The sequence below is a fragment of the Coccidioides posadasii genome, chromosome 1, assembly GCF_018416015.2.
Source record: "Coccidioides posadasii str. Silveira chromosome 1, complete sequence".
Taxonomy (NCBI): domain Eukaryota; kingdom Fungi; phylum Ascomycota; class Eurotiomycetes; order Onygenales; family Onygenaceae; genus Coccidioides; species Coccidioides posadasii.
This window is the reverse complement of record NC_089407.1, coordinates 7,105,038-7,121,638: the sequence shown is the minus strand read 5'-3', so window position 1 is coordinate 7,121,638 and position 16,601 is coordinate 7,105,038. Positions and strand designations below refer to the sequence as shown.

The window sequence follows — 16,601 nt, the reverse complement described above, 5'->3', positions numbered from 1 at the left end:
ATATCTAAATCTAGTGTTAATATACTAAGACTCAATATTTCCAAGATGTCTTCTCATAATTTCTCCAGCAACGGTCGCAGGCTCTTGATATCAGGGCTAACACCACCTTTGCTTTTCAGTGTTTTAATGCTCGCCTGCTGTGCTAAGGGGATGACATTTTCCACTCGCGTCTTCTCTGCCCTGCCGCTATTCTCTCCTACTGCTAGCGCCGATACAAGCAAGCCGAGCAAAGTGTCACCAGCTCCATTTACACTTACGACGTCCCCCTCTTCCAATTTCTCTACGGCTGGGAAAAGTCGCATATATACCCCTCCAATGCCAGTCTCGCTGTCGCCATCACCACTTCCAGCAGCCCTACCAAGAATGTAAGGGGCATATTCCGGGTTGGTAAGTCTCGAATCTCGACTCGGTAACAGCTGCGTAAGTAATGCTCCATGCTTGCCTAGCTTGGTGACGATGCAAGGGATGAACGGTAACAGTTGGATGCTCTGTTGCGGGATGCCTTTATCCACAATGGCTGCCGATGTAAGCGAAGTGAACCGGTCCCTTGAACCTGCGCTGGGGAGGGAAAAAGAATTTATGATTTTCCACCATTCTGGACTGTGGAAGAGGCCGGCCTCTCTTGCGGTAGTATGCATGGAAGCGAGCTCGATACTATTGGGTGTGATTATATCGATTAGATGGTTGGTTGGTGCTGTGTGGAGAGGATCGAATATCGGTTTATTCCCGATATTCCCGGATTTGGTTTTGGAAAACAAACGGGTTGCTTTCAGAGCAGAGACAGGTTCGAAGGCAATTTTAATCCCGTGGGCTTTGCATAGAGACACCCATCTGCTCATGGCCTCTGGACTCCAATTCGCGTCAATAACAGCCCACGTCGGTTTGGTACGATGGATCATTGGCTCCCAAAATTCATCAAACTTGAGCCTTTCGCTTGGAAGCTCCAGAATGCTCATGTCAGCCATGGCCAGGACAAGTTCTTTCTTAGCATCATTGACTGCAATGTATTGTGCCGTTCTAGCACCAGCAGCCGTTTCAAGAGTTTGAACACCTTCGAAGTGTAGATTTTTATCCGCTTTTTGAAGAGCTGCGAGAGCGCTGCGACCACTAATATCGTTTGCTACCACGCTGCAAAAAAGAACAGAGCTTCCTAAATAGCTTGATGCCAGAGCCACGTTGTATCCGACACCTCCTAGACTTTGGCTGATGACTGAAGGATTTGACGTATAAAGAGCGGGAGACACGGCATTGCTGCCACCAGTCGAGGGTGCAAAGTCGCAGGCTAAGTCAACCGCCAGCGAGCCGGCTATTAGGATGTCTACTTTTTCAATTGCTTTTGGTGCTGGTTTAGCACTAGCGTTTTCTGTGGCTGGGTTGGTATCCTGCGACTCTGACTCAGACGTCTTAGCCCTTTGCCTTGTTCCATTGACAACGGGCATATATCTACATAAGATTTTCATCTAATCAGCCAGGTTCCTTTCGATAAATAGTCCAATACTATCTCACCGATTTCCATCATCCTTGCTCCCTGATTCCAATTTCCCAAGCTCGATAGCGACTTTTGTGCCTATTTCTACATTACACTCCACCAATGCCCTATTCGTCTCAACACTTCTTCCGCCACTTAGCTCTTTGATTTTTGCTAGTACGTATGGTGTGTTGTCACTTCCATGGACACCTTCAATATGAGAAAGCTCAACGGCTTTCGCAATGATAGCGTCCATCTCCGCCTTTAGAAACGAGTGCTTTTCAGGAACTGGATTTGTGAATAAAATTCCGGACGAAAGTTGGAGATTCGATTGAGCATCTAGACGATACAATTAGCATCATGAAATTGACAAGACGACAGCTGTACAAACATATTATTGCTGCGGCCTCCGCTGCATCACGCAAGGTTCTGGGAGACTGAATTCCACTATCTCTGGTAAAGAAAGCTGGAAAGTCAATAGGACCTTTGCGGCCGTCCGCAAACGTGGCTACCACAACCCCTTGGGTTTCTAAAACCTCCAGTGTTCGCCGAATGTCAAGAAAACTTTTGCAACCGGAACTGATTACCGCAACAGGAGTTCGTCCAAGTTCAGTAAGGTCAGCTGCTCCCCAGTCAGCCTACTGTATCTGGATCCACGAGGGAATTAAGGGAAGCCTACCCGATATATCCATGGAGCTCTCGCCACCACGGTGCACCCCACCTAAAGTGAAGTTGTTAGAAGCATTAACCACTTAAGCTAACATCGAGGTACGAACGCACCAAGTCCTCCTGTAGCAAATACTTTAATACCAGCAAGGTGGGCAAGGACCATGGTACCGGCGATCGTAGTTCCGCCGTGCATGTGTTTTCCAGCCAGTCCCTAGATGCCTAAGTTCAGTGTCCGCGGGAAGCACATTTCTGAATCATAATGTATTACCATTCCACAGATATAGCCCAAATCCCGGCGTGATACTTTGAGCACGTTCTTTTCTCGACAAGCGGACGTGAGTTCGGTGAGCTCTGCCGTGCTCATCCCTACTCTTGCAACGCCGTTAAGGATGCCAATTGTGGCCGGGACACCGCCATTTTCTCGGACGATCGATTCCAGACGTTTCGCAAGGTCAACATTTTCAGGGTAGGGGAATCCTAGGTCGCTTTGCTTAACGTCTTCACTTTCATGGAGCTCGATGGTTCCCTGCCGGTTGGACTCACCATGGGTATAAATGGTGGTTTCAAGAGCTACTACGGGCTTTCCGGTTGCAACCGCATCCTGAACCTCTTCAGATATTTTTAAGAACTTGTTGGCGGACCGAGAAAGAGTGCGGACGTGACGGTGGTTTCGTAGGAAGGTTCCCCGGACTCTCAGGTCCACCCGCGTCCCGCTACGGGCGGCAGTCCAGATAAAGGACATTTTGAGAGAAGAGTAAGGATGATATCATTCATGTATTTAACAATAGGGAGCCATTGAAAACAATTCACATCTTCTTGTCTCTGCGTTGTTGCTCGCTCTGGAGATCGCCGTCATCTCCGCAACGTCATGTGGCCGCTCCGGGCCGTAGTTAGCACCGCGTCCATCGGGCCAAGCTGGCGTCAACACAAACAGCTCAACTTGCACCGGGACCGATTGTCTCGCCTCTCGATATCTCTGGGACATATCTTCAATCTGGGATCCTCAGCTGCATCAAGGTGATCCTCTGGCAGCGATCACTGCCGCCATGAGGCTCCTCACCGCCGTTGCGCTGCTATTGACTAGCTGCGCGCACGCTGCAAACCCCAATTCCACATCTACTTCCTCCGAGGCCCACGTCCTCCCGAGCGACTTCAACCCTCCTCAGACGTTTAAGAATCTGAATATTATACGGAATATCAACCTCGATAAAGGCTATGTTAGAGAAACGATCAATGCTATCATAGAAAACATCGACAAGCAACCCCAGTCGAAGTACTACCTCCCCTTCTCAAATGCACTGATAGACAAAGTCGGGGGGCTGGAAGCATGGGAGAAGAACGCAGAAGACAATGGCAGATTTAAGGTAGAGCGTACACAGTTGCTTTCTCAGAGGTGAGCTCCCTGTTGCAGCATCATGACGAGGGATCTTTCTAACAGAATAACCCGTTGCCCAGCTCCGATCAATACTTCGTCATAAATCTCCCCAAACCCCTTCAACCTGACTCTCGATTGACCCTGAGCATATCCTACTATCTTCTCTCCGCTCTTAATCCCCTCCCTCCCGCCATTGAACAAGATGCCAAACAGTACTTTGCATACACATTTTCCGCCTATGCGCCATCTGCCTATGTTACGTATGCGCAGAGGACAAAAGTCAAGTTCCCCACGACTGATATCCCCGATTATACGACGACAAGCGGAATGAAAGTTGGTTCTGGATCGGACCCCGAGAAGCAAGGCAACACTTTCACCTATGGTCCATATAATACCAAGGACGTAACTCCTGGCACGATCGAACCTATCACTGTCCGATACGAATTCACCAGACCGATAATTACTGCTACGCTTCTTGAGCGCGACATCGAGGTGTCACACTGGGGCGGTAACCTTGCGACAGAAGACAGATACTGGCTCCAGAACAACGGAGCTCACTTAGCCAAACAATTCTCCCGCGTTGCCTGGTCCGTCAAAACGTTGCAGAACGCCCCGAGCGTGGCCATCAGCGCTCTTAGGGTCACGCTCAAGTCCGGCGCTGTTGACCCTTATTTCATCGATGAGATCGGGAATGTCTCGACCAGCCGATTTACTCGTGGCCAGGGAGCCCGTGCCTCCGTCCTTGACATTCGTCCACGATACCCTGTTTTCGGAGGCTGGAAGTATAGTTTCCGAATCGGATGGAATATTGATCTCTCTTCATTCTTGCGCAAAGCAACCTCCGGTGACACTTATATACTAAAGGTTCCCTTCCTCGATTGTCCGAAGATGCCAGAAGGCCTTCAGTATGAGAAGATTGATCTACGGGTGATCCTTCCCGAGGGAGCGAGAGGTGTAAAGTATGAACTGGTTAATGGTGTGGGCCTGCCAAACAACATCCAGTCGGAGACCACTCTCTACAAAACATACATGGATACCGTCGGAAGAACAGTTCTCAAACTGAGCATGACAAACGTCGCCGATGAAGCAAGAGATGCTCAATTAATTGTAACCACCTCGCTTTGCCTTTAACCTTTTGAAATACAGCGATTCCTAACATATTACCCGTAGGTTACCTATGACTATCCATTCCTCGCGTCGTTCCGCAAACCGATGGCAGTCTTCGTGGGCATGTTGAGCGTTTTCGTTGCGGCCTGGGTGATCGGAAATATAGACGTCAGCATCAAAAAGAGGTGAATAAATGGTTTCTTGCTTTTATGTTAGTCCCATGGTTATTTATATTCAGTCCTTTTTCTTAATCAGTTTGGACCTTTATTGCCTTGATGATTGATCATGTTTATATATTTGGCCACAATGTAGTTTTATGTCTTTGTTGTAAACCATTTTGAAGTATTGGCCATCTATTAACAAAGGGCTTTTACGAGCAAGCGAAATCCGATTGGTACTTCTGTGCATGTTCCTATGATACATAACAATTTAGTGTGAGATCGGCTCCGAAAACCAAATCTCCCGGAAATGCCGTCATATCATATCATATCATATCATATCAAAAGGTATTTAACAAAGCATGATACACGCGACCTTATGGGGCGCAATGGAGAGAAGCAAAAGGTACTCCGCGATCTCTATGAATTCCCTCGAATTCTCAATCCAAAGTTCAACATCATAGCCACGACAACACCCAAGCACAACACTGTGGGCCCCCACTTCTCATAGTAAACGTTTTTGACATCCCTATGCTTTCGAATCTTGTCTACACGCCACATGTACAGAAGGAAGCTATATATCAGCGCTAGGCACGCAAGGATAGTGAACGCCCATGCTGAACCAAGACTGATTGTATCTTGCCCAAAGTTAAGTAAGGTGGCAGCGATGGTGCTGAGGAAGATGGAGAATTCAAGCCAGGAGAGAAATGTGCGCTCCGCGGCGAAGTAAACTTTAGGTTCCACGCGGATCGGGACATGGATTCCTGGAGATATGTCAGAATTGAGAAACATATCGTGGAATATAGGCACTGGAATACTTACGTTTACCCCTGGGAGCTTTGAATCTCTTGACTTCGATTGGCCCACTCCCCAAGACTTTGCGTATCCTTCCAGGTGTTGCGCCTTCTGGTAGCTCTGTTGGCCTTGGAATTGGCATGATGTATTTCAAGCTATGCATGACCCGACGTCCAGCATTTCGGACGTAGTGTTTTGCAAGCTTGGCGCAGTATCGCATTCCACCAATTTTTCTTGCTTCTTCGAGTTCGTCCTGGTCATTGGATTCGTCCTCAGAGTCGTACAGAGGGTAATCATCACCGCCAAGCAAACCCTGCACTGCGATGCGTTCCTCGATGTCCAATAAATTCCCTGGAGCTTGGAAGTCTGAACCGCTCGTCAAGTCGTGTCGAGTCACTGCACGGGCTTGCTCAGGGGACGGGCTGGTACGATCTTCGTGAGTTGGACTGGTCGGATGTGGGCCTCGACCTTCTTCGAAGGGAACCTCTCTCTCTCCCTCTTCCTCAGACTCATCATCGTCCATCATGTCTTCACTAGTCGAAAGATTGGATTGCGGAGGTCTCTCAATGCCAAAGCCCGGTCTTGCCGGTTTTCTGATGTCCACATCCATTTGTGGCATCCAAAATGGTAGAAGATTTATTCGGTCCGGAAACAAATTTGCAGTCCCATGTATGAACTTGCTGAACTTTGGAACAGCTTCAACCAGATGGCTTGATATTAGTTCTCGAATCCATTGAGGGGCCTCTTGTCCTGCTTGAGTCTGCAGTTTGACTTCTAAGACCGCATAAGGGAAGCGCTCAACGTCTTCCGCCGGAAGCTGGCGGAATGGGTAATCAACCCCGATGTCCATTCGCCTCCAATTGTCGCCTGCTCTTCTACGATCATCGAGGTTGTCTTCGCGAACCATCGTCAATTCGGTATCCAAAGATATCCGGACTCGTGCATCGCCAGGTAGCTGGAAAGCGGTTCGATGGTAGAAGGTTCTGGTCACAGGGACGAGTTTCCTAGTGATCACTCGATACTGAATTTCTCGGGCAAGTTGCTCCCAATCGGCGATTTGCTTTTCGCTCTTCTTGCCCTCCTTTCTCAGCTTTTCAAATATAGACTCCACGGTCATTTTCCCAGAAAGATAGGCATTGACATGTTTCTCCTTCATTGGAAAGCGCGCTTTGACAGACTTTTCCCCTGTCCAATCTTCCCGATGCGTTTTCCTCTCAACGAATATCTGCTCATTTTCCATTCCGCCGTACCAGCGAAGTCTGATGGCCTCTGCACCTTCAGTTTTCTTTAACCGCCCCATATACAACTCCCACGTGTCCGGATTATCGTAATAAATGGACGATATAGCTGCATCACGTTCTTCGAATTCTTTAGTAGGGTTGAAGACAAGTACTGGAAGATGCTAGTTTTATTTCCTTGAGTTAGCGTCTGGTGATCGAACACCTTGAGAAGAGATACTCACCTTCAAAATAATGAGTTTTAGCTCTGTAATATTATCCGGATGTACCCAGTATTTCGTAGTCTCCCGTATAAAGTTCTGCTGACTGCCACCGGCGGCATTGTCTCCTTTTACGGGATTCCCTTTCGTCCTAACTAGATCATACAGCTTGGACAGCTTGACGACAAATGCATCGTAGTTGTCCTTGAAGAAAGGTTTCGCTTTTAACCGTGTCGCAAAAACAGGTTTCAGGTACCATTTTGTTTGCTTCTGTTATTTACCACGGCTGTTAGCCCACAGAAGCTGCTGTCTCGATGACTGATGCATCGCATGAACGAGACTTGGAGATACCGGTGAGTTAGGAAGAACTCCACACTACTTACGTCATGTTTCTTGATAATCTTCTGAAACCCCGTATAGTTCAGCTTGGTATACTTCGCCAGATCATGTACGTCGGCGATTATATCGCTCAGATCTTCTTCCAAGAGCAAAAAGTCTGCATCTGTTGGAGCACCGCTGGCCCTTGCTGCACCGGCTGGCTGGCCACCGGTTTGGTCTAATCTCGACACCACATCGTTGACCTCTAGTTCACTGGCTTTGATTCTTCTTACGATCTCGTCGCTCTTGACTTTCTGGAATGTGGAGACTTTATCCAATTCACTTTCGAGCAGGGCGACGAAGCGTTTCTCGTCCTCCTCGGACCATGGCTTCCGTTTAGGGTTCGGATTCTGAGGGGTGGGTGCGGTCTCATAGTCGGTTTTGAGAGCTTCTTTGAGGTCGTCGTAGGCAATGTAATACCAGTAGTATTCTTTGACGAGCGAGGAACGGAGCTGCTCGCCGAACCTAAATCAAGTGGCAGTGTGTTATGAGCTGTTCCCAGGTGAATGTTTACTTGACAACTTACCGCATCTTGGTTCAGATATCACCAGAGGAGGTGGAGGACTGCGGAGCTATGTGTGTAGGTGTGATTTGTGTGTGCAGTGGGAGACAAAAGGCAACATGTGCCCTAGACCCAGTGTCTGTAGCCGAGAGCCAGGGAGCGCCGCTGATTGTCGGCGACAAGGGGTTGCACAAAACCAGAGCAGTGATAACTGGAGAGCACACAGAACAGTGAGTTTCACCCGCAGCACATCAAACTGAGGCTGAGATGTTTACCTGGCATGGTGGGCGGCCCCTTCTTCTCCTGGAACGGGATGAGAGTTGCACCTTGCCACGCGCTCCTTCCGCTTTAGATAAGCTTGCTCTTGGGTTCCCAAGAAGCTCTTTCTTTGTCTGGAGCACTGTTTCCTCACAAGGTAACACGGAATCACGTGAATGCACATCCCAATCGGAAATGGCCAATCAGGCACCTTTCATGGCCCACGTGAGGCTGGTAGCTCGGAAGTTAAGCTGAAACTTTATTTTTTGCTGTTGACATCATCTCTTATCCATCAGCAGCACCAACGCGCGGCACAGGGAACACAACATAAATGCCCAAGCCAGTTGAGTACGAAGAACTACGCAATATTTATCAGAAGAAACCTTGCGCTGACCATGCTATTCCCTTGTGGCATATCCAGTGCTTGAACCTGACGCCCATACAGAGCAGGTAGATTAATTCCAAGAACCCATCCGGTGCTCACAACGCCCCAACAACCCGTCGAATGCTTCTTCTCGCGCCGTCGCCCACCACATTGACCAAACCCTCCGACTCCAAGGAGCGCACCGCTTCCGTAAACTCAGCTGCTGTGACTTCGACATTACTCTGCTCCCCAAACCTTCTAAACGCCTCTGCCCATCTCGTCCCGGATGCACCACGGCCCCCTAGCTCTTCCACCAACGCGAGTATTTCCTTCTTCATCCTCTCTCTGTTGCGCCGATCGATCGCTGTTGTTCCTTCGGTCAGCAGACTCATATCGATCAGACCCGTGCGCTGATCTGTTGCAGCTTGTTTGAGGGCGGAACGGATTAGCCGTACGGCCTCTTCGACGTCAGAGGCTGTGACCTCTTCGGATAGTCGCATTCGCGCATGAGCTTCTGCGAGTCGGATCATGGATTCAAGCTGACGCGTGGTTGCGGTGATACGGCGTTCGGCAGATCGGATGTCATCTCCAAGCTTGCGCATTTCGACATATGCATTTGTGAGCGCCTCACCTGCAGCTGGTGTCAACTGGGGGGATATGTTGGCTTTTGCGTAAGTAATGTAGCTGGTGAGGAATTCAACCGGCTAGGGAAAAAGTTTCACTTAGTGCTTGACTTCAGAAATGGGGAAAGAGAAGATGGGAATTTTAAAGGCATACCAATATCTCCTCAGTGCTGGCATTCTCGGGAGTATCCTCAAGGTACATTCCCACCAAATGTTTCGCCAGGCGACGATCATTCTGTTCGTCAATCCGGTCCAACACTAGATACACCAAGTCAAATCGTGATAGGAGAGTCGGCGGTAAATCGATATTTTGAGGAACGGGTAAGTTTGGATTGTACTTGCTTCCGATTGGATTAGCAGAAGCAAGAATACTGGTTCTTGCGTTCAGTGTTGTGATGATCCCTGCTTTTGCTATGGACACAGTCTGTTGTTCCATAACTTCATGTAGCACAGACCGCGTAGCCTCGTTCATTTTGTCAAATTCATCAATGCAGCAAACGCCCCCGTCTGAAAGAACAAGGGCACCTGATTCGAGAACTAACTGCCTTGATTCTGGATCCCGCGTAACATATGCTGTCAGACCAACAGCTGATGATCCTTTACCACTGGTATAAATGCCTCTGGGTGCAATTTTGTGGACATATTGCAGGATCTGAGACTTTGACGTCGATGGGTCCCCGCACAACAACACGTTGATATCTCCACGATATCGTGGACTTCCACCCTTTTCAAAAGTTTTATTTGTCCCGCCAAAAAGCTGGAGTAATATTCCCTTTTTTACGTCGTCCATCTCGTATATACTTGGAGCAAGGGATCTTGCGAGAAGTTCATAGATATCAGGCCTAGAAGCTGTAGCCCTGATCTTTTCCTCCTCTTCCTGCGAGATCTTCCTCACTTGCTCAACTTCACCCGCAATCTGCTCGGAGAGTTCTTGCTCTACGGTAGACGCGTCGATTCCGAGCTTTTTGCGGTCAACCTTTTGGACATGCAAAACATCGACATATGTCTTAAATAGAGCTTTGGTCGTTCGCTGACGCGGGTTGACCCTCACCGGGTTGCAGCGGAAAATCCCAGTTATTTCAACACGATCACCAGCTTTACAAACGTCAACCAATTCGTCATACGCACACAGCGACACTGAGTGCGGAGTTTGGCCATCAGGAACCGAATCAGGTGTTTCTTGAAGTTTGATAACTTGTTTATCGGCGAACGTACACCGGTTATGGATGAGTTGCATCGAATTTTGAGAGTCACAAATTTGTCGTGGGCATCTAGTCGGTTCAGCAATTTTACCATGCTCGATGTCGACTTTAACGCTGTGTTGACAGACATCGCAGCGGAAGAAAGCTAGTGTAAACTCCCGTGAGCCCTTTTAAGTTCACCGCGAAATTGATATGGACAGCCTACCTTCTTTCATATCAGGGATAATTGGGGTTGCTCGAATTACAAGCCCTTTGATGCTGATAAGTTTGTCCATGTCTGCCCATGTACCAGTCAATAAATGCACCACACAATCCCAAGACCTAGCCGCAGAATTTCTCACCTCCCGGGTCCAAGTCTCTCATGTTAACTGCGTTGTCCATACCAAACGGCAAGACTTTGAAGGTTTTTGTCTGAACTTCGGCGAGCATATTCGGAATTTCCGCTTGCATCTCTTGATCTGCGGCATTGCCAGGCTCCGAGCTCTGGTTCACGGCCCTTGGTTGCCGTCTTTGACTCGTTTGCTGTGCTCGCATAGCCTCCATCTCCTTCACAGCTAGTTCCGATATCACATCTCTCACACACTGATCCATAATAGGGATGATTTCTTGCGGATATGCCTGTACTTGGTGCCATAGCTTCGTCGTCGGTGGATATGCTTTCAAGTTTCGTATGTCCAGATTGAGGCCCGTCACTCCCAGTTGTAGCATGTCATTCAACAGGATTATATATTCTTTTTCATCAGCTATCGCACCGATTGCACGAGTATCTTCTTCTGTGGCACCATCTGCCCACATACGGTATTTCCGAGTGTAGTTGTAAAGAAAACTTTTGAATGAAGACATCGCATCTTGAATAGAGATATTCGTGCCCCAAATGATACGAGTAGAATTTCCGCCGAGAGCATCTGCTTCCGATGTATCTGGGTGTATATTTGAGAATGTTGTTTCTGATTGAGGGTCGCCATTGCGAACTGGCATCCCTCTCTCGTCGACAAATACTCTACGTCTGGCAGCCGATGAAGCGAAAGCGTCAGAATTAAGGCCACCCCGTCTAGTGTTGAGATTTGTGGCGTCCGAAAAATTGTTCGTCTGCGACGAGCGAACAAAAAGCCCGCTGCTGCTGGTCGGGATGTCTGTTGTTCGGCTTTGACGGTTATTTACGCGAGTAGGGCTAGAACTGGACATGTAGCGAATCGGGGAGGAATCTACAGCTGGTCAGCAAGCGGGCATCATGATAGAATGAGCTCTAGACAGTGGCGTACCTGCAACAGTTTGCCTACTAGCCCGTGGTGTCGCTTGGCCATCATCCATGTCCGATGGCACTCTCATCGGTGAGCTTCGGTCCATCCTTGCGCCTTCGTTGGCACTTGAAGACTGCCGTGCAGCCACAGGCGACGACTGGAAAAACATCGGCGATGACGATGGCACAGCGTCTTCCATTCGTCGTCGTGCTGCGCTTGGGGTGGCTCGATCAGGAGTCGATATCGCGGATCCTCGGGTAGCCCGTCCACGACGGCGGGAAGAGGCAGGCGATGACATTATGCTCCACACTGTGATAAATTATGCAAATGGAGTTGGTGTAGTTGCGGTTAGCCCGAAGGAGTCACTGATTTTTGGTCTCGTTATCAAAGGCGGAAGACAAAATTGGTGCAACGCGTAGATATCGCGATGTCGCGTAAAGTGGTTTCTATTTTGGGTTAGTGCGTCAACATCCGCTGGCTCGCGTCGTTCCCGTTCCAAATGCATTCGTCACACTCCCCATATCAGCATCATTATTCCGAGCCTGCGAAGCGATCATATCTTTTTCAAGGTTTTGAGGATTATATATTCTTTTGTGCTTCCATGTCAGATAGTTAGTCATTCTCGGGGGATTGCAGTGGCTTTCTTTGTGGTGTTTTCCCGATTCCTGATTTCCTCCGTCTCCACGCCTGTACTCGGACCAGAATATAAACATTCAGAGTCAGGAGGAAGCCCTGCCATTGCCTAATAAGTAGCCACCTCATCTGAAAAGGCCATAGAGGTGTCTAACAACTACCATTGAAAGAATGGTACTTGAGTCTAAGACGATTGCACGGATCCCACGTATCGGAGAATTGCGGCGCAACATGATCCGTCTTGACCGTGCTCCTGACCCACACATAAAAGTTCTCCAAAAAATTTGATAAGTCAATGGCCAGCCTAACGCGAGGGTCGAACTCGCAACCTTGTGGTTATTCTCGGTTTCTATGAACTTCGCATAAGAGCCACACGCTCTACCGATTGAGCTAGCCAGGCTACTTGTTGCTTCGCAGATGTGTGGTTCAAATTTATCTCCCCATAAGGCTGCCCACGACCGGCGGAGAAGACTCATCCGACAGCCTTTCGCCTCTTATTTCAGTCCAGATACCGACATACTGGCAACCTATAGCTATCTACGACCCAATATCTCCTCCGCACGCCATTCCATTCTCCCTCCAAAGATGGAACACCTATTTCCTCCCAATCGACATCGAAACCAGCTTCAAGGAGGTCCATTTCGACAACTTTCTGATATACATCGTAGCTGATTTGCCTATCCGCTCCCATTCCGTTGAAAAAGCTCCATTTGCCGTTCATGTCCAGCAGCCCTATAACTTGCTCCGAGAAGAAATCTCGAAAGTCCGAATAGGATTCAGCGAAGGTATCATAATAGATAGCGTCAAAGGTTTGTCCCTCATTCACCAGCTCAGGTAGAATATCTTGCCATTTGCCCTCATGGATGACCACACCTGGTCTCTCATGCCATCCTTTCCTTTTCATTTCCGTCACTACCGCTGGATGAGCTTCAACAATGTGGTGGACGGCGGGCTGGAGACTCTGAAAGATGTCATCGACAATCCCCATGCCATGACCAATGTTGAGCACTCGCAGCCCAGCTTCTGGAAGGATAGATTTTGCTGACCGCTCCATGATATCTGATTCCCATGACATCATGACACCATTCTGATCTTGATCTAGGAGGTGGTTGTCGGTGAAAGTTAGATTTGACTGGAGGTATCGAGAGCTGGTTACATCCGGCTCTTGCGCAGTCGCTGTGTTGCCTTCTTGTGCAGTTGCAGCTTGCTCATTTGGCTGCTGTACCTCAGTTTGTCCTGGAGCACCCTCTGTTGACGGATTGTCATCGTCGATCTCTTCGTCGTCGTCCTGCAGTGGCGCATACTCATTTAGCCTGTTGAGGAGCATTTCAGCTCGCACCCCTGCGTCGACCATTAATTGGTATAGAGCATCCAGCCCCATTCTCTTTGCCATGCATCCAGGGGTTTCGTCGTTGGCATCCAAATCGTTCCAAATGCCGCCCTCTTGAAGGAGAAACTTGATCATTTCACCACCAGATTCAAGGACGTCTGATGAGTCCACTTTAGGTAAGCGGTTAGGGGTATTTCCCAATCCGTTGGCTTCTTGTCTCTCATCGGGCTCTTCTGAGTCAGGCTCGCAAGCAGCAATCGCCGCATGAAGAGGGGTGTATCCTGTTTCTGGATCCTTCACATTCACTGGGTTGCCGGGTTTGTCGTAGGATTGAATCAGTTCTCGCATCCGCGAGATGTCATGCTGTGCTGCAGCCAACAGAACCTCTTGGACGTCAATATCCACATCCAGGGCCCCCAGTTGCTCATCGCTTAATTCCATTTTGGGCAATAAACGCTCTATAAGCGCATTTCAGTGACGAGGGTTTCAGTCTGGGAAATCAATTGTACGTAACAGCAAAATGAGAAACACACAAGTAATCAAAAGATCTTCCTTGAATCCGACAGCGATGTTTTATTTGGGCCTAGCAGCAAAGCGACTCGACTCAGAAGCAGTAATAGTGTGAGTTATTCTGCTCCTCAAGTTCGTTTGAGAAGTTTCACAGGGGCGGGACGGTAGTCACGTGACTCGCCCCCAAGCCAGCCCAGCTCGCTTTCGGCGGCATTCGGAGCGCATTCAATCAGGTTTGCCCAAGAGGGACGACTCTTACGCCGGGAACGGGCGACGGTGTCACTGTTGCATCTCAAACGGAGGTATTTTGGGGCCGGTCCCGTGGCTCAAATTCATGCGTTCATGTCTCAAGCTCCTCTCGAAAGACACAAGGTGAAACCCTACTCTTACAACACCACCCAGTTCTTACCAAATTGCACAAAGACGCGCTGGCTCCATGCAAATGTGGCTGAAACTGGGCTATAGCTGCAATGATGGTGTCGAGTCAGTGGAATCACGCAAGCTAACGGTCTTTTCCTCTACGGCCTTGCTGACACGGTGATTACTTGATGCTCTTCTCAGACGGATGAAGTGGAAGCAGCAATGGCCACTTCCACCCGCCATCAGTTTGAAGGGAGATTCATAGGTCAGTGCGCTTTGAGAGCGTGCTGACGAACATCGGGAAGGTGTACGCCCGCAGTCATTTCTCCAGGATCATGGCTATTAGCATCTAAAGCACCGACCAAAGTTCGTGAGAGCAGAGACTTGATGCTTGCTTTTCCCAATGAGGGTCAACGAAACAGGCCTCGTCGCAGGTCTATTTCCTTTTCTGGACCCAGTTGGCCTTCTTTGGGCTAGTATGGCCTTTCCAGGATTCCCACCGCAAGTTTCAGTGCGTCTGAACTACCAAATATATCGAGTTGTGACTTCAATGCGTTGGCCTGGGGTGCTTGAGCTGGTTGCCATCATTCCTCTCTGCTCTTGGCATCCTATGACAGCTACGTTTTACGTCGCAGATACACGCGGAAATGGGAAAAATGCCAGTGAATTCATGTCTCATGCTAGGGACACCTCTTACAAGTTTCTCCTTGGAAGCGTCCTGCATAACTTTGACGTTGAGAGCTATGCAGATTACTTCAGGCTCCTGGAGCTGGTGGAAGTCGATTTAAGGGAATGATCCGCCCTCCATAACCGTCTTTTTTCTTCAAGCCACAGTCAAACTTCAAAGTCGCTCACTCAGTTCCATTCGTATGGTGCGCTGGTCCCCATCTGCTTAATCAAATACTCATTTTTTTTTAAACCAAAACATTATTTACTTCATTCATTGACCCGGTTGTCATTCCTTCTTTTGTTTGATTCTTAATCATGAAGTTTGCCCTGCTTACCACCGTTTTCACGGCGCTTTGCGCCCCGAGCATTCTCGCTCTGCCCTTGGAGGCTCGTAATACCACGAGTATCGCCCCGAATACAAACCGAAGCACTACTCGTGTGACCGATGTTGACGTCCTTCAGTTTGCTCTCACGGTAAGTGCTTTTTCCCCATTGAGCCTATATGGAACCAAACCGCTGACAAGGTGAATAGCTTGAGCATCTTGAAAGCGTTTTCTATAGGCAGGGTCTATCCCGCTTCACTCGGGCTGATTTCATCCGCGCCGGTTTCCCTGTCAGCTTTTTTAATCAGTTGCAGTTTGTTGCGAGGGATGAAGCGTCCCACGTGGTGTTCCTGCAGAGGGCACTCACTGGCCTTGGCGTCCGACCAGTTTCGGCATGTCGCTACAACTTCCCATTCACAGATGTCCGCTCCTTCGTTGGCCTTGCATCTGTTCTTGAGGGCATCGGTGTCTCCGCTTACCTTGGTGGAGCGCCTCTGATCTCCAACAAAGATTTCCTCGGTGCTGCTGGTGCTATCCTTGCTGCCGAAGGAGTGCACCAATCCCTTTTCCGCAACTCCTTGAACCTGATTGCATCGGCAAACATTGCTGGCACCGCCATTAATCCCAACGCCATCTTCAGTCTTGCTAGTGCTTTTATCGTCTCTTGTCCTCGTGGAAATCCTGCTCTTCCGTTCACTGCATTCCCCTCGTTGAGCCCAAGAGGTGGTAGCCTCTTCGGTGTTAACACTCTCTCAAGATTCGTCATCGGCCGTGGCATTGTCATTCCGCCTGTCTTCTTTATCACTTTCGTCAGTGGCTTCGATATCATCAGTATTCCCGGAGTTTTCTCTGGCGGTTTCTACTCTGGACGTATCCCACGACAAATTTCCGGACAATCATTCGTCTTCCTCACCAGAACCGCGGCTAGAGGAACCCTTGTGGAGAGTACCATCCTTGCTGGTCCAGCTATTATCGAAGTCAACCCTACAATTCCCAACCTCAATCTGCTCATCTAAATGACTGAGTGAACCTCGACTAAGCTAGGGCCATCGCGGCTGTGGATAGACAAGAAACAATTTGGTACACTTACGCACGATACTTTCCAGCTTGCTTTGCTTGAGCGAGTCTCCATCTGTACTTCGATTCTTCTGATGTGTTATGCCCCCCACCTTTTATGGATTTGCCGGTCTCTTTCTTG

The 16,601-nt window shown here is 48.9% G+C and overlaps 7 protein-coding genes across 7 annotated transcripts; 3 read left to right on the top strand and 4 right to left on the bottom strand.

Moving 5' to 3' along the window:
- Positions 1-37: 37 nt before the first annotated feature.
- On the bottom strand, positions 38-2,879 carry D8B26_002137 (uncharacterized protein; the record flags this gene model as incomplete). Its single annotated transcript, XM_066123734.1, has 7 exons — positions 38-1,443; positions 1,507-1,807; positions 1,860-2,090; positions 2,148-2,189; positions 2,249-2,348; positions 2,406-2,614; positions 2,681-2,879. The coding sequence occupies 7 exons, from the start codon at positions 2,877-2,879 to the stop codon at positions 54-56; spliced, it is 2,472 nt and encodes an 823-aa protein (XP_065979809.1). The 3' UTR covers positions 38-53.
- A 199-nt stretch (positions 2,880-3,078) lies between these two features.
- OST1 (dolichyl-diphosphooligosaccharide--protein glycosyltransferase subunit 1) lies at positions 3,079-5,078 on the top strand. The gene is made up of 3 exons (XM_003066072.2): positions 3,079-3,530; positions 3,593-4,619; positions 4,683-5,078. The coding sequence occupies exons 1-3, from the start codon at positions 3,184-3,186 to the stop codon at positions 4,806-4,808; spliced, it is 1,500 nt and encodes a 499-aa protein (XP_003066118.1). The 5' UTR covers positions 3,079-3,183; the 3' UTR covers positions 4,809-5,078.
- Positions 5,079-5,131: 53 nt separating this feature from the next.
- On the bottom strand, positions 5,132-7,919 carry VTC4 (vacuolar transporter chaperone; the record flags this gene model as incomplete). Its single annotated transcript, XM_003066071.2, has 5 exons — positions 5,132-5,541; positions 5,600-6,974; positions 7,035-7,280; positions 7,394-7,853; positions 7,915-7,919. 5 exons carry the CDS (start codon positions 7,917-7,919, stop codon positions 5,198-5,200), a joined length of 2,430 nt encoding a protein of 809 aa, XP_003066117.2. The 3' UTR covers positions 5,132-5,197.
- A 613-nt stretch (positions 7,920-8,532) lies between these two features.
- D8B26_002134 (uncharacterized protein) lies at positions 8,533-11,903 on the bottom strand. Its single transcript, XM_003066070.2, has 5 exons — positions 11,600-11,903; positions 10,679-11,542; positions 10,543-10,614; positions 9,290-10,482; positions 8,533-9,216 (listed from the first exon to the last, which is right to left on the bottom strand). Exons 1-5 carry the CDS (start codon positions 11,874-11,876, stop codon positions 8,629-8,631), a joined length of 2,994 nt encoding a protein of 997 aa, XP_003066116.2. The 5' UTR covers positions 11,877-11,903; the 3' UTR covers positions 8,533-8,628.
- Positions 11,904-12,599: 696 nt separating this feature from the next.
- RMT2 (Arginine N-methyltransferase 2) lies at positions 12,600-13,982 on the bottom strand (the record flags this gene model as incomplete). Its single annotated transcript, XM_003066069.2, has 1 exon — positions 12,600-13,982. One exon carries the CDS (start codon positions 13,980-13,982, stop codon positions 12,711-12,713), a length of 1,272 nt encoding a protein of 423 aa, XP_003066115.1. The 3' UTR covers positions 12,600-12,710.
- Positions 13,983-14,331: 349 nt separating this feature from the next.
- D8B26_002131 (uncharacterized protein) lies at positions 14,332-15,302 on the top strand. Its single transcript, XM_066123733.1, has 2 exons — positions 14,332-14,534; positions 14,613-15,302. Exon 2 carries the CDS (start codon positions 14,815-14,817, stop codon positions 15,205-15,207), a length of 393 nt encoding a protein of 130 aa, XP_065979808.1. The 5' UTR covers positions 14,332-14,534; positions 14,613-14,814; the 3' UTR covers positions 15,208-15,302.
- Positions 15,303-15,395: 93 nt separating this feature from the next.
- On the top strand, positions 15,396-16,419 carry D8B26_002130 (uncharacterized protein; the record flags this gene model as incomplete). The annotated part of the gene is made up of 2 exons (XM_003066068.1): positions 15,396-15,554; positions 15,613-16,419. 2 exons carry the CDS (start codon positions 15,396-15,398, stop codon positions 16,417-16,419), a joined length of 966 nt encoding a protein of 321 aa, XP_003066114.1.
- Positions 16,420-16,601: the final 182 nt, after the last annotated feature.